Here is a 16,691-nt window from a genome sequence, read left to right as displayed (position 1 = left end):
ACTTCACATGTACACTTCAGGCACCTAGGCCTATATGTCCCACAATGCAGTACGATTTTGATGTCACCACAACTGTAACGCAGCGTTGGTTGCCATATCAACACTATAGAGAAAAAAATGGCGCCAAAATTCAGAAATCTTTTGAAGATATCACTGAATATTTATTTAATCAGCTAAAGTAAATTTCATATGTTAATTTTTAAGTTCTATTTTATGTGTTTTAAACTTTAAAATGAGACAAATCTGATATTATTTTAACCTTATATCTGTTATTTACCAGTTGAGATAATGCTGCTGATCTATCCAGCTGAAGACACTCGTCGGGTTTAAATCTGCGCGGGTGGGGAATGTTGTCACTGCGTTACAATGAGGCCCTATTCTATTCTATTCTATTCTATTCTATTCTATTCTATTCTATTCTATTCTATTCTATTCTATTCTATTTATGAATTCTTTTGAGAAAATATGAATAAAAAGGGTGAATAAAGACTGAGAGTCATTGCTCAGAAATGATTAATTATTATCAGGGGTGATTCTAGGATTTTAAATTTTGGGGGGCTCAGCCTCCAATGAGTGTATGATTTAAAAAAAAAGGTAACATTTTAGTTTAGGGTCTAATTCTCACTATTAACTAGTCGCTTAACATGCATTATATGATATCAGCTGTTTATTAAAGTCACTAGCTTCCAGGAAAGGTAACTAAGTTTATTAAATTCATTCACAAAATGTACATTCATTATTGATCTTATGCCTAATACAAACACCAAGGTCCTAAATTTGAGGTTGCTAGGGGTTTCAAAATATTGAATAGTATTTATTCCAAATGTTACTAGTAAGATTTTTTATTTTTACTAGTAAGATTTTTTATTTTTACTAGTAAGATTTTTTATTTTTACTAGTAAGATTTTTAACTGAACTCTACAGTGGCCGTTCTAGTCATAACATAAGATGAGTAAAAATGCAGTTGTGACTAAGATAAGAAATGTTAGTTACAATTTAAAAAAGATACCAGTGTCTAATTAAACAGTACTAGTACATTTTATTTTTCATAATAGTTCTATTTACTAAGTTACTTGTATTTAAATCTTTAGATATTGTTAAACCAAAGTATTTCACATCAAAATTACCCTGAATTGATCCTCATCACACGAATAAAGAGGTAATTATAGTAGTTCTTATTTCTTTCATTTAGGCCCGATGCACTTGAAAAATCATGAATATTCATTGCTGTTGCATAGGCTACGTTTAGAAACGTCAGCATATTTTAATCAGTGGTGGAAAGAGTACTGAACAAATATACTCAAGTAAATGTAGCAATTACAGTCCAAAAAATCTAGTGTTAGTAAAGTAAAAAGTACTTGTCCAAAAAACTACTTGAATAAGAGAAAACATTAAAAAAAAAAAAGACATTCAAATTTTGTCCTGCCCTTTTTTCTTTGGACACTCCAGATTTTTGACCTGTGACTTTGGCGTTTGGTGCCATATCAGTTATTGCAGCAAATTCACGAGTTCACACTTACACACAATTAGAGGGAGTAAAGTAGTCACAGTAAACTGTACACAGTATAAATAAATGTGTTATTTAACATTCATGATATATTACTCTGGCAGAGTGAAGTTAACTTATTTAACCAGTCAGATGAGAAAACAGTCACAAATACAAATTCATATTTATAATAAATAAAGGACTGAATCTCTCTTCATCTCTTTGTCTCTCATCTCTTCCACAGACAGCATGAACACAGTATATTGACTGTTCTATTAATATATTGCACATATAACTGGAAAACACTTGTGAGATCTCTACAGCCTGCCTTTAATTCAACAAGAGTCATTTGATCAACAATGGAAGTAAACAAAATTGTGTTTAAAAGGCACCATGTTGATATTGTGAATATGTGAGAAAAAAAAAACTGCATCTGACAGTTTGGCAGGATCATTGGCTTCAAAGACTACATTCACACTTTTAGGTAAAGCAGCTCAAACATGTATTTTAGTCTGAGACTATCTTCTTAAGCCTTGTCTGTGAAACCAGGGGCTTATGTTTAAAGGTGCAGTACGTCAGCTAGTGGTTGAACTGGGTATTGCTGTCCAAAAATCAAAACATTGGAGACAGACTTTTTTCTCCTCCTTAGACTCCATGCTCACAGGGGTTGCCAGATGGACGACTCCAACAGGAACACACGAAGGTAGCTTGAAACTGATTTTTTTTTTTGGAGTTCACATTTACCAAATATGATCAGATATGCACAAAATCTGATTTGGACTGACTTGAGTGATTGTAATGTTATTTAATGTTTTAAGACACTTGGGTATCGCCGTGAGAAGAGATTCAGTGTTTTCTCCACAACCGTTCATGGCGACGGACACACAATCACTGCAACTGGATCCCAATTCTTTATTTCTTTTAAAAACAGGATCTGTAAAGAAAACAACAGAAAACTGAGCTTAGTAAAAAACACAAATACAAGACTTCATGTAAACCAAATAAAATAAAATGTTGCCGAAGTCAAAGCTTAATTTATACAGTTTTAAGTTATACATTCTTTGACATCATTTGAAATATTCAAGAGCATGCAAATAATTTACTAATTAACATTATTTAAGTTAACTAAATTAAGTAATTAACTACTTTTTAAACTGGTTTATAAATTATTCTGTCTGATCCACTGGCTTCACACATGAATATAGCCTACTTGATTTTCAATTAAGGATTAACTTTTCACTTTTACTCACGCCAAATATGTCGACGACATATATGACGAATATGTGATGGCCTGTTTTTGGAGACAATATTCATTCACAGGGACACCTTTTGTTTCAATCAGAATTAATTTATTCTAATAGATTAATCCAAACGTAGCGTTTACATGGATGCCAAATAAAGTTAGTAGAGCTTCAAATCAGAACTGATTTTTTGAAATGCACACACTGCAGGAATATACAGTTCCCCGCTGTTGGCGCATATACTAACCATTTTCCTAATATTTGTCTCTTTTCCTTGTTTTAAAGAGCAGACTTAATCTGTATTTATTTCAGGTCCTGATTAGCATCTATGGATGAGAGTCTGAAACAAGCACTGGTGGGACGTCGTCCTGCTCCACTTCACAAACAACGAGTATTTTAGGATGACAGGACACTCATTTATTACACTATATTCTACAACAACAGCTCGTTCTACACTTCATACTACGCCATTTCTACCTCATTGCACATGCGCAGTCCTTTCGGTTTTGGGTTTCCATCTAATCAAGTGTTTACATGTTCTCTCGATCAGATTAGAAAAGTTTTAAAACACCCCTTACAATCCAAATGAAAGACCAGAACTAGGTTTTTATAAGCTACTGAACCGTAGAAACCAGCCTTAAGGGGACAAAAGTGGATACAGGCAATAAGACCTCGAGCATCAGCTTGAACGAATGGGTAAATTGTGGCATCCTGACACTCAGTATGCACTAGAAACACAATACGTGTGCAGTAAACATTTTGTCACTGGTAAGTCGAATATCCAAATGCCAGTTTTATAGTATATTTCTGTAAGCTAAGTTATCCTGTCACCGATTACGTTCCTCTCCAGTGGCTGTAAGTTCGTTCTCAAAGTAGCCTAATAGGACACGTTACACTATCAATTGCCTGTATCCACTTTTGTGTCCTTAAACACTTGTTTTTTTGGGGTCGACAGCTTATAAAAACCTAGTTCTGGGTTTTTTAAGCTTGTTTGCTGCACACCCGTCACACAGCAGCTTTTAGACATTGTTTTGTTTTTTGTTGTAAGTCAGAAATGACGAGGAGGAAGCTTCACGCAATACAAAGTCAATGGAGACGGTTAGGTTGTTTTCCCCCCGGTGGGAGAGGTTTTAGGATGACGACGAGTGTCGCTTTGTCTCTTTATGTTTCTACAATCCAAACCATAGGAATCACTTTATAATAACTTTAATATCTACATCTTATCAGCTTAACACATCATTAGAACCACAGTGCTGCTCCCATCCATCCCTAAAAGCTTAAATTTAAGTAATACTTGCCATCCAGTGTTTCCAGAAGCAAACGCACAAGATGATGAAGATGATGAAGATTATGCAGATGAAGACTGGAATTAAAGCATAATGCCCTCGGAGGTCAGAGGAGCTGGGAGGTGTTGGGCTGATGGAGGAGTGTGGAGGAGATGTAGTGGAGGAAACTGGAGCTTCTGGAAGAGACAACAGGAGCAGAATTAATTTAGAGGAATATACACTGAAATCATCAAATACTACCTTAAAACCACATTAAAACATTAATGATCAATCCTACTTTAGCAACTGTCATCTGCCAAACTATCAGACAAGATTTAGCTCTGTCTCTGATGTGTTTGCACAGCTTTAAACAAATCATTTAAGAAATAATGTAAGCAAGTTTCCCTCCTCTTTTCTAAATTGTTAAATAAATCATGAGGAGTTCATGCTGTTCAAATTATGTGTATCTGATTATTTACATTACCTAAATGTTATCACATAATCTTATTACATATAATCGAGGCTTTTGCAAAAAGCCCTTGATTAGCCTATTTGGATTCAGTCTCTGCAGTTTTAAGTGATGTAGTGTGATTTATAAAAAACATTTAGATTAGATAAAATGCTTTGCAATGTTGCAATTCATTCCAGCTATAGGTGTAACATCAACTTAATTTTAAAAGTTTCATGAGCACAATCATGACCCTTTATATATATTTTTTTCCATAAACCTGATTCTGCACATTACAGGCAAACAGATATTATAGTAATATACTCACTGTTGACAACAAGTGTAGCAGTCATCTCACACACTTTCTTTCCAGTGAAGACTCGTGCTTTATAGAGTCCTGATCTGGAGATGTCCACATTCTGAATGGTTAGAGATAAACATCCTTTTCCAACTATCAGTGAAACTCCAGGTCTGGGAGGATCATCATAGACCCAAGGCTTCTGCGCAATAAGTTCAGCATATTCCTTCTTTTCTTCTTTAAAAATAATCACTTCATCTGCTTTCTCCACTTCATCGATGTCGAAGGATATTGTAACATTCTGTCCATCGATCGCCTCGAACTTCGACCCAGCAACAACCAGAACTGCAAATCAGAACCACTGTATTAGAATAATGAGGAATAAACAAAACTTTTCTTTTGATACGAGTATCCGCAGATTAAATCATGCTATCTCAGGGTGAGCTCCTGCTTATTGCTCTTGAGGACAGTAGATGTGATTTTGCGGGACTATGCGGGACACGTGTGTGAGATATAGCCTAGGCTTAGCAGGGGCTACTATCATAGTAAAGCCTATACTAACGTTTACTAGTAGCCTATTATAGGCTAACGGTTGGGTATTTTCCCCGCTCGAGCTACAACATGACGGCTGCGCAAATTTAAACGCCGATCGTTTTTTAATATTAACCTATAGGCTAATTTCAGGGGGGAATAACGGAGTGTCTTTTTTTTTTTTTTTTTTAATTAAGTGCGAATAGCCCGTCTTCACACACTGACGTCTAGTTGGGACAGTAAAAACTTCGGAAGACAGAAAGATGATATTGACAGCGGTAGTGTTGCGGTAAAGCTCGTGTCGGTCAGTGCCTTTTGCTGCGGTAACTCACTTCACTTTTTCCCCATCACATAGGCTATCTCGGAAAGCCTATTTATTTTCAAAAGTGGAAATAAAGTGTCTAACGTGTGTTTAATAATAGAGTGTTTAGGGACCTAATAAAGGCGGCATCCATTTAATAATTTTAATAATTTACACACTGTTATTTTCGCGTTTAATATAGGCTATAGCGTAGGCTACCTATCTATCAAGTAGCCTATAGTTTATCTGCCACTATTGATAGGCTACGTATAAATAGCTTCTAACTACTTTTAACACTTAGCCTATTGCAAAGAAAATACTTATTTGTTTACACATAGCCTAGTATAAATATAATAACCATATTTTCACTTAATGTTGTAAATAGAAACTATCGCTATTTAAACTTAAATAGCCTAATATAGGCCACAGACATCGGCTAACTGAAATTCGGGACAAAACTCCCGGTCACCCTATAGTTTACCTGAAATAAGTGCCAAGTTGACAGCGACAATGGTTTTCATCTTTTGCACAAGAAGTATCCAAGTCTGCTCGAAGTTGAATCCCCGTTTGAGTTTCTTCAACACACCTGTTGCTTTATATGCCTATGGTTCCGCCCATGTTGAGCTCCTCCTCCACAATTCTCCAGTTTATGGTTGAGCTCCTCCCTCTTCCACATATTCTCCGGTCTATGGTTTTGAGCTCCTCTTCCACATATTCTCCGGGTCCGGCCTATGGTTGAGCTCCTCCCTCCTCCACATATTCTCCGGGCCCGGCCTATGGTTGAGCTCCTCCTCCACATATTCCCCGGTCTATGGTTGAGCTCCTCCCTCCTCCACATATTCTCCGGGTCCGGCCTATGGTTGAGCTCCTCCCTCCTCCACATATTCTCCGGGTCCGGTCTATGGTTGAGCTCCTCCCTCTTCTACATATTCTCCGGGTCCGGCCTATGGTTGAGCTCCTCCCTCTTCTACATATTCTCCGGGTCCGGCCTATGGTTGAGCTCCTCCCTCTTCTACATATTCTCCGGGTCCGGTCTATGGTTGAGCTCCTCCCTCTTCTACATATTCTCCGGGTCCGGCCTATGGTTGAGCTCCTCCCTCTTCTACATATTCTCCGGGTCCGGTCTATGGTTGAGCTCCTCCCTCTTCTACATATTCTCCGGGTCCGGCCTATGTTTGAGCTCCTCCCTCTTCCAGATATTCCCCGGTCTATGGTTGCCTCACCTGAAATGTAGTCGACAGTACGACAGTAGGCTATGCGGCTGCTGTGAGGGGAGGAGTGAATACAGCGCGTAGAAAATATAGGCACGCACGCACCTCGGCTTACATAAAGGTAAATATTTGGGTAAATGTTTGGAGTTAAACGAAGTTAAGTTTATATATTTATGCACACTATTTTACATGTAGGCTATATTGTGTTATGTGTCGGCGTGTGTTAGCTTGATATGACTATAGCCGATGATAGCTGTTGGATAGCATACGCTTAACGAGCCAATAGCGTTTAAATAGCCTATTTTTTATTTTTCTGTTTCTGTTTTTTTAAAACGTAGGCTATCGTTTTATAAGTTCGTCGAAATATAGCCTATGGTGATATAGCAGAATATGATTCATTATAAAATCCTGTGGGGAATGCAGCAGTAACCTTTCCAAGTTGGCAGAAGCACTTCTAATCTAGACTTGAATTTCTTATTATGTTGCACACTTGCATGAAAATGTTAGCCTAATGTAGGCTACTTTAAATATATTTTAATGATTATCCTAATAGGACATGATGAATTATGCATCCAATACAGACGCATAATCTGAGGTGTATCATAATGTGTGGATCTGATTGAAGATCAGCTGTTGAAGCATTTGTTCATCTCTGATACATCAAACCTGCAGTCTCAACAAATTAATATTGTAGGATTGTAGAAAATATCATTTATTAGCATAAATACCAGCATACATCAGTAAATATTAACAGTATAACTTGAGTTGTGAAGGTGTAAATCTACATTTGGAATAAATTTATGAAATAAATTCAAGTCTGATTTTTATTCCAATTTATTTATTTATTTTTTGACAGGAACAGCGCTCATTGATAAATACTGTAAATGATACCATATAGATACAATAAAGGCAAATTTTCATCTTGTCCCTGGCCAGTTTTTAAAAATCCGCCTTTTGCCGAACTCCCTCTACTCTCGACCCTTTCCCATCACATATCAGCCCGAAAAGCCATTTGCTTTTAATAAAAAGGAAAATGAAAAATGGAAATATGCGAAAAGTGGAAATTAAGTGTAAAATAATAAAGTGTTTATCGTTATCCATTTAATAAGTTTAATAAATATAATCATTTACACTATGTTATTATTGGATACCATTTCATTTATAACAACACTGGTGCAAACAGTATCTTCCACTATCTATAGCCTACAGAGCCTACAGGTCATTATTTAGACCTTCTACACTTAGCCAATTGCAAAGAAAATACTGATATTTTACATAGTGTAGCTAAATAGAATCTATATCAATTTTCACTCAATATAAATAGAATATAGCCTATCGCTATTTAAACTTAAATAATGACATAGCCTAACTGAAATGCGGGACACGGATTACGTTTTGCGGGACAAAGCTCCCGGTCACCCTATAGTTTACATAGCCTACCTGAAATAAGTGCCAAGTTGACAGCGACAATGGTTTTCATCTTTTGCACAATAAGTATCCAAGTCAGCTCGAAGTGGAATCCCCGTTTGAGTTCTTCACCGTGTTGGTTTATATATTCCGAATCCCAACCCACAAAGAAACATTCCCTTTCATAAGATCCCTTTCTATTGGCTGATTCGTTTTTGACTCAAATGAGCAACTAAAGAGAGAGTCCCGCCCTCTCCCTCTGACGTAAAAATATGCTTTATGCTGTGTGTGACTCTAATAATAGCCTTTCCTCCCCCTGGCAATTGTTTTGTTTGTTGTAATTTGTATTTCCATCTTTTTCTGTTTCTTTTTTTACTTTTTTGTTTCTTGATAACATGTTGTATGTTATAGTTCTTCGAGAAAAAAAAAAACTGTGTGTGACTCGCACTGCCCGGAGACTCACTCACGTTAGACCAGAAGACCAGTGTTATACACACACACACATTAGGCAATAGCAAGGAACACAACTTAACTTTCACACGCAATTCACACATATTCCACTGTGGTTGTAAGTTGTGGATAGTTTGCTTTCTACATTCAGTTTAACAGCATTAAAGAGGGCAAATGTTATCATTCAGGGCGGATCTAGAAAAATATTTATGGGGTGGCGAGAAATTAAATTTGTGGTATAAATAAGCACTTTCATGAGATCGTGTTGGAATTTTTGAGGGGTGGCAACATATGGCAGACGTATATATAGCCTACTGAATTTAGTCACATTATCACAGTTTAATGAGAAATAGTACACACTACAAAAGGGCACAGGCTGCCATTTACAAACTCATTCAGACAAACTTAATCTCATGCAATCAATGCCAGTACCAATATCATGCAATTGTACCATATTACAAATCTGAAACACATTACCTCACTACATATCTGAAATGCATTACACTGTCTTAGACAAAGTTTTCAATTTCCTAAAACACTTTTTGCAAACCACAACACACAATTCTCTAATGTGACACACATTAACAGGAAGTATCTTGATTTCCTTTTTCAAACCTATCACCACTCTGAAGGTGATGATACACAGGGCAACTTTTTAGCAATGCTGCTGGGCAATGTTGCTGTCAACGGGCAACCAGATGAGACACAGGGCCCACGACTGATCTAAATTATCCAGATAGAAATTTATTGCCCATTTTCAATGGGAAACTGCCCAAGCAACAATCGCTCGGCAAGATTGCCCAGCAACATTGCTCAAAAAGTTGCCCTGTGTATCATAACCTTAATTCATCAGAGCCTCACACACACTCCTCACATGTGCAAACACTCATTGCTTTACTGAACACCAAACAATCATGGCCTTAGAGTAGGCCTATAAATAGGCCAAAGGTCAAGTTATAGTTTTTTTAGACTGTGTAATACTGTATTCAAAACCACAAATGCTTAAAAAAACAAATAAAAAAGAAGTTTGGTTTCAATCTTGCTTTTGTGTTTACCGTGAATCTCTCTGCCAATTACTTTCAATACTGTACAGAAATGTACAGAGCTCATGAAAGAAGAGCTTTAGGATTTGAATTTAGGATTGTCAACCTGCACTCTTGACACACTTCCCACATCATTTTTCAAAAGTGTGTTAAACAGTTTAGAAGCAGATCTTCTAGAAGTGGTAAATGCCTCACTTCTCTCTGGGAGTTTTCCAAACTCCCTGAAAACTGCAGTTGTCAAGCCCCTCCTGAAAAAGAACAATCTGGATATATTAAGACCATTTTAAGCAACTATAGTGATGGCCAAATGAAGCGTTTCGAAGCATTATTGCTTTCTGATACAATTGTGTCGAAAATGGTTCATTACTCGAAGCTTCATTCAGATAGAAATTGCAGCACCATCTCCTGGTGTATGTAATGCAACAAAGCTGACAACCATAAAATGCAAGTAACGCCCCGTTTATTACGTGTTTAACGAGGCGATCAAAGCTGAAACAGTGTTAGTGCTGTGAAACTCATTTATGTAGGTGAATTTTAGAGATACTAATGAATTCCATGTGTTCACCTTGATAATAAAAAATTAAGCATGATGTGTGTGTGTAATTATTTCTTTAGACAATGACAGAAGATCAGACCAGCTTAAAAAAAGTTGGAAACCATCACAGAAATTCTAATCGTTTATATTAGAATAGTAACCATTGGCTTTTACCAATAGTAACCATTGGCTTTTACCATTTAAACCACTACAGAATTCTTTTTGTAGTGTGTTTGGGACATATTCCATTATAGGATTTAATGCCCCCACCAATACAACCCAACACATATCAGTAGAGACCCACAGAGACTATAATTCCAATTACAACCAATAAAATTCCCATGAAAACCATAAAATCCAATAGAATTTCTGTAATGGTTTCTATAGTTTTTTTTTTACCTTCACTTTTATAAGAAATACAGCCGCCAGGTTTCAATCCTGTCAACACTGGATTGGGCTGTCAAAGCAGTCAGGTGGTTCACTACAGGAGTGAACCAGTGTGTTTGCTTCAGAAGTCATTTTCACGTGACTAGTGACGTAATGATACAAGCTCCGAAGCAGTGGTTCATTGCAAGGACCATTCGAGTTTGAAGCAAGCTTCGGAGCGTCGGTGTCAGACGTAACATCACTAACTATAGGCCGATCTCAAATCTTCCTTTCATAGGCAAGATCATTGAAAAAGTTGTCTTCAATCAGCTGAACAAATTCTTATGCTCGAATGGATACTTTGACAATTTTCAATCTGGTTTCCGACCGCACCACAGCACAGAGACAACGCTCATAAAGATAATAAACGATATTCGCTGTAAGCCAAATAATGAGAAAGAACCCAATTGCTTACCACAGCTATGCAGACGACACACAGATCTACCACAGCTATGCAGACGACACACAGATTTACTTAGCCCTATCGCCTAACGACTACAGCCCCATTGACTCCCTGTGCCAATGCATCGATGAAGTCAACAGTTGGATGTGTCAAAACTTTCTTCAGTTAAACAAAGACAAAACTGAAGTCATTGCGTTTGGAAACAAAGATGAAGTTCTCAAGGTGAACGCATACCTTCACTCTAGGGGTCAAACAACTAAAAATCAAGTCAGGAATCTCGGTGTGACACTAGAGTCAGACCTTAGTTTCAGTAGTCATGTCAAAGCAATAACTAAATCAGCATACTATCACCTGAAAAATATTGCAAGAATTAGATGCTTTGTTTCCAGACAAGACTTAGAGAAACTTGTGCATGCTTTCATCACCAGCAGGGTGGATTATTGTAATGGACTCCTCACTGGCCTTCCCAAAAAGACCATAAGACAGTTGCAGCTCATACAGAACGCTGAGCAGAACCAGAACATATGAACATATCACACCAGTCCTCAGGTCTTTACACTGGCTCCCAGTTACATTTAGGATTGATTTTAAAGTATTATTACTGGTATATAAATCATTCAATGGCCTAGGACCTCAATACATTGCAGATATGCTCACTGAATATAAACCCAACAGATCACTCAGATCATTAGGATCATATCAGCTAGAAATACCAAGGGTTCACTCAAAGCATGGCGAGTCCGCTTTTAGCTATTATGCTGGAACCAGCTTCCAGAGGAGATCAGATGTGCTCCTACAGTAGTCACTTTCAAATCCAGACTCAAAACACATCTGTTTAGCTATGCATTTAATGAATGAGCACTGTGCCACTGTCTGTCCGACAGTTTGTACTGTACTGTATTTTATTTTATTTTTCTAAACTATTTTAATTATTCTTATTTCTTTTTATTATTTTAATTTCTTAAAAACTCATGGAAATTAATAGTCATAATTTCTAAAGTTAAAAAAAATGCAATAGTTCTAAAATATCACCTTCAAAGTATTAGTTCTAAACAAACAACCAAAAGTGAAAATTAATTTTTCAAATGTGAAGGAACCACCCTGTGTTTTACCTTTATACACTAAACCATATAAGGTTTAAAGTCACTCCAAGATTAAGTAGAACTTAAAACTTATATTTTGTAATACTACACAAACAAACATGTTCATGTGAAATGTTGTCTTGTGCAATTTGATTTCATGAACACCATATTAACTCATATTTTTCGTCTTTTCATTTCTCGTTATTCCATTCGAAATAAGAAATGTGATCGAAACACACGGACCTTCTAATTCATACCTCCTCTTTCAGCCTAATTCATAAAGTATTTTAATCACCATTAATGAGCACATTTTATTTCATGTTTAAACAAACAAACAACATATTAACCATTTCTTTCTTTCTTCATTCTCACAAAGAATTGGGAAGAGGAAGAGAGCGGAGATGGCTCAACTGAGGTAACAAAACAATATAATGGTTTATTTTAGTATGATATAAATTTTAGTTAAATATTGTTAAATGAAATGCGTGATCATGTTCAGGATGAGGAGCTGATTGTGGAAGACATGGAAACTGTCACGGTTCATAAATTCACTGTTTTCTTCGTGTCTCGTGTATTTGTTGTTCTGTGTGTGTGGGTGTGTGTGAGTGGGCGTGGCTGCTCATTTCAACTGATCAGCGCTCCACCTGATCTCATTCCCCTCACCAGCTGCTGCCAGTTTATTCATCTATATAGACTCATCGCACTCTCCTTTCTTTGTCAGATCGTTGTTTTGGTGTCTTCAGTGTGTGTCGTCGTGTGCCATTCCAGTCCTGTTCCTGTTCCTGTTCCAGATCGTGTTCCTGTTCGGTGTTCTCTTGGTGTTCGTCGCGTTGGATGTTCACTTCACTGGATTCACCGTCACCTGTCTTCACCATCTCGCTGACCATCAAGTCCCTGCGCCACCAGCCCACCCGTGTATTTTTGCCTTGTGTCTACTGACCCATAATAAAAGAGTACTTGCAATTTTGCTTCCGCTTCATGAATTATGACAGAAACAGCATCTGAGTGGGAAATATGAGTGAAATGTGCAAAACAATGCTTGAAAATAACAGATTTGAAACCGATCTGGCTCTACTCAGGAAGTTTTTTAATCACCTTTTCTATATGGCCTTTACAATATGTTGTCAATGAATTGCGACCTGAAAGCTGAAGTAAATAAAACCTGTTCTTTGCATGGCATTGTGGTTTGGAAGATCATTACCAAATATGATGTTCACTCCTGTCATAACATTACTCCATTATTCACATCGGGTAGTTGGGCTGTTTTGGCCAAATAACTAAATTAATTTTATTTTTCCTTCTTTTATAAAGACTGCAAGTACGCATATCCGAACATAAATCATGTGTGGATCTGATTGAAGATCTGCTGTAGAAGCTTTTGTTCATCAAACCTGCAATCTCAACAATATAATAAAAACTGTATAACTGTACTTCTTAAAACAATTAAAAAACAGATTATTAACATCAATACCAGCTTACAAGTTCAAATACAAATTCAATCTGTTCAAGTCTGATTTTTTTTACCACATATTTGTATTGCATCAATAAATGTGGTCATATTAAACTGTACACTAAATAAATGAATGTGTATTATTTAACATTTATGATAGATTACTGAAGCAGAGAAGTGAAGTTTAACCAGACAGAAAACAGACAACAGAAAACGCCAAAGGGTTACAAAAAGATATATTTATTCTGGAAATATAGCGATAGACATAAATCTCCTTTCATACAGTGGGTTATATACAGAAAGCAAGCAAAGAGCACAGCCTTTATAATCAATAAAGCTCATGTCACTTCAGTTCAGCTGCAGACTGAGGGAAAACTATATATTTGTGACATTGGAGCACACAACCAGTCACATGGGTACATTTTTTGAACTTGAGATTTATACATCATCTGAAAGCTGAACAAATATGCTTTCCACTGATGTGTGGTTTGTTAGGATAGGACAATATTTGGCCGAGATACAACTATTGAAAATCTGCAATCTGAGGGTACAAAAAAATCTAAACATTGAGAAAATCTAATCCAATCTCATATTTACATTGTGTTAGTTAAAACAAGTGTGTAGAGCTCATAATTAACAAAGCTAATAACTAAAATGCTTATCATTGGCCACTGCATTCACACATTGTGATTGGATACAACACTGCAAAAACATCAATAAATAATTAAATAAATAAATAAATAAATAAATAAATAAATAAATAAATAAATAAATATGATTGGATATGCACAAAAATTGGATTTGAACTGACAGTTTGACGAGGTTAAGGTGTTTTAAGACGCAAGAAGAGCTTCAGCATTTTCTCCACAGCCGTTCATGGTGACGGCTACACAATCACTGCAATTGTTTTTCCAATTGTTGTTTTCTTTGGAGACACTGGATCTGGGAAAGAAAATAACAGAAAACTGTCCTTAGTGAGGCACAACATGGCAAAGAGAAATATCCTACTTTATGGAAAAAGTCATGTGATGCAACAAAAGACCTGAAAAGACCACAGTGAAGTGAAGATCTTCATACCTGGAGACAGGAAGAGTTTCTGTGGCTTTTTCTTCATCATCATCCGCTGCGTTACTCTTCTGCAAGTCAACACAAAGACACAATGTAAACCAAATAATAGGAGCCGTTTACACAGTTGCTATAAAACAATGGGGAAAACCATGCAGGAACATCTGCTATTCTGCACTGTAGATCTCTAGTGGAACAATTCCATTCACTGTCTAAACTTGTTAAATCATCTAAATCAGAAACATGCATGAAAGTCAGGTCACCTTTATTTTAATAGAGCTTTATACAACAGAAATGGTTTCAAAGCAACTTCACAATAATAAACTGAGGGCTAAATAATAAAAAAGGAAGGGCTGGTTCACAGGACGCATGGTCTAGAGATGCGTTTTTTTAAAAGTTGAATTTATTTAACTTGAGCGCCGTGTTTTTAGTTTTAGTTTTCAGAATTAATTATTGCAAATACATCAAAAATGTAAGACCCCATACAAACGAATTTGGTCTAGAAAAAGGCAGGAGTTAGAAAAGGAAGTAAAGAGACTGGAATGTTTACATAGTACAGCCCCTACTCAAACAAACTGGGCTCAACTATGTCGAGCCAGAGCGGAACTTAATCTGGACCACACAAACCACATTAAAAAACTTTTTTTTTTTTCAAAACAAACGTACCATGAATACGCAAATAAACCTAATAGAATATTGGCCCATCTAATTAAAAAAACACAGAATGAGAGAACAATTAAATCAATGAAGACTCCAGATGCGTCAATTACATATGATGCTGCTTCAATTAACAAATTATTTAGAAACTTTTATGAAACATTATATAAATCACAAGTTACTGCGGGGCAATCTGATATTACTGAATTCTTAGATAGAATTCCTCTTTCAACTATTTCTGATAAAGATAGGACATTTTTAGATTCACCTTTGTCACCAGAAGAAGTTTTTAGCGCAATCCATTCTATGCCGTCAAATAAATCTCCAGGCCCGGACGGGTTCCCTTGTGAATTTTATAAAAAATTCTGGCCAGAACTTTCTCCTATTTTAATACCCGCCCTCCAAAATGCATTAGATCGCGGAGTGGCTCCTGAGTCATGGAAAACCGATGTTCTTCGTCCCCTACAGTTATTCCAAAAAGATGTTGGCATTGCCTTATAGATTCAGCTAGTGGTTCAATTACAAGGGCAAAGAGCAGGGGTGAGAGAGGGCACCCCTGTCTTGTACCTCTTTCTATGTCAAAAGGTTTTGAGGTTAGGCCATTCGTAGTCACAGTAGCTTGAGGGCTAGCATAAAGCAATTTTATCAGGTCAATGAATTTGGGACCTAGATTAAATCTCTTAAGGGTGGCAAACAGAAACTTCCATTCGACTCGGTCGAAGGCTTTTTCTGCGTCAAGGGAAATAATAAGGGATGGAGTTTTACGTGCTTGTATTGAATTTATAACATTTAAAAGTCGACGAATGTTGTCTGTGCCAAAACGTGATTTTATGAATCCTGTCTGGTCTGGCTTAATAACCTGTGGTAACACAGTTTCAAGTCTGCGAGCAAGTATTTTGGCAAGTATTTTGTAATCGGTATTCAGTATTCAACAAATAGATGCTGATTTCTTTATATGCAGACGATGTGCTGCTGTATATTTCTGAAGCAGATAGGTCAATCCCAGCGATATTAAAATGTATTTCAGATTATAGTATTTTATCCGGACATAAAATTAACCTGTCAAAATCTATGGCACTCTCTTTCCATATCCCTAATCTACTTGATCTTTCATCCCTTTCACCCTTTAAAATTACTTCTGTTGGTTTTAAATATCTTGGCATATTTATTACACCAATACTTAAGGATTTATTTAAAGAAAATTATGCCCCTCTTTTTGAAGTTATTAAAAAAGACCTTAACATTTGGAGGACACTTCCTATTTCTTTTTTGGGTAGGATTAATGAATATTCTCCCTAAATTTCTATATTTATTTCAATCGCTTCCTTGTTACTTACCTAATACTTTTTTTAAAGATATCAATAAGCACTTTTCTAAATTTATATGGAACCA

At 36.5% G+C, this 16,691-nt stretch overlaps 2 protein-coding genes across 2 annotated transcripts in view; one reads left to right on the top strand and one right to left on the bottom strand.

Moving 5' to 3' along the window:
* Positions 1–16,691, top strand: part of LOC311072984 (uncharacterized protein) — a 1,552,487-nt gene that overhangs the window by 799,778 nt on the left and 736,018 nt on the right. The gene's annotated exons all lie outside the window — the stretch shown is intronic.
* On the bottom strand, positions 2,200–6,125 carry LOC311072986 (uncharacterized protein). The gene is made up of 3 exons (XM_084098381.1): positions 6,052–6,125; positions 4,769–5,083; positions 2,200–4,189 (listed from the first exon to the last, which is right to left on the bottom strand). The coding sequence occupies exons 1-3, from the start codon at positions 6,089–6,091 to the stop codon at positions 4,011–4,013; spliced, it is 534 nt and encodes a 177-aa protein (XP_083954507.1). The 5' UTR covers positions 6,092–6,125; the 3' UTR covers positions 2,200–4,010.

Source organism: Abramis brama (assembly GCF_963993115.1).
Source record: "Abramis brama genome assembly, chromosome: 22".
NCBI classification, from domain to species: Eukaryota; Metazoa; Chordata; class Actinopteri; order Cypriniformes; family Leuciscidae; genus Abramis; species Abramis brama.
This window is presented reverse-complemented; position numbering and strand designations above follow the sequence as displayed.

Bases quoted from the DNA above. Each gene is read 5' to 3' on its own strand.
- LOC311072986 (XM_084098381.1), bottom strand. From the start codon at position 6,091: ATGAAAACCATTGTCGCTGTCAACTTGGCACTTATTTCAG. The intron at 5,084-6,051 runs GTAAACTATAGG...TCTGATTTGCAG, and splicing joins CAACTTGGCACTTATTTCAG to TTCTGGTTGTTGCTGGGTCG. The intron at 4,190-4,768 runs GTGAGTATATTA...TGTCTCTTCCAG, and splicing joins TGCTACACTTGTTGTCAACA to AAGCTCCAGTTTCCTCCACT.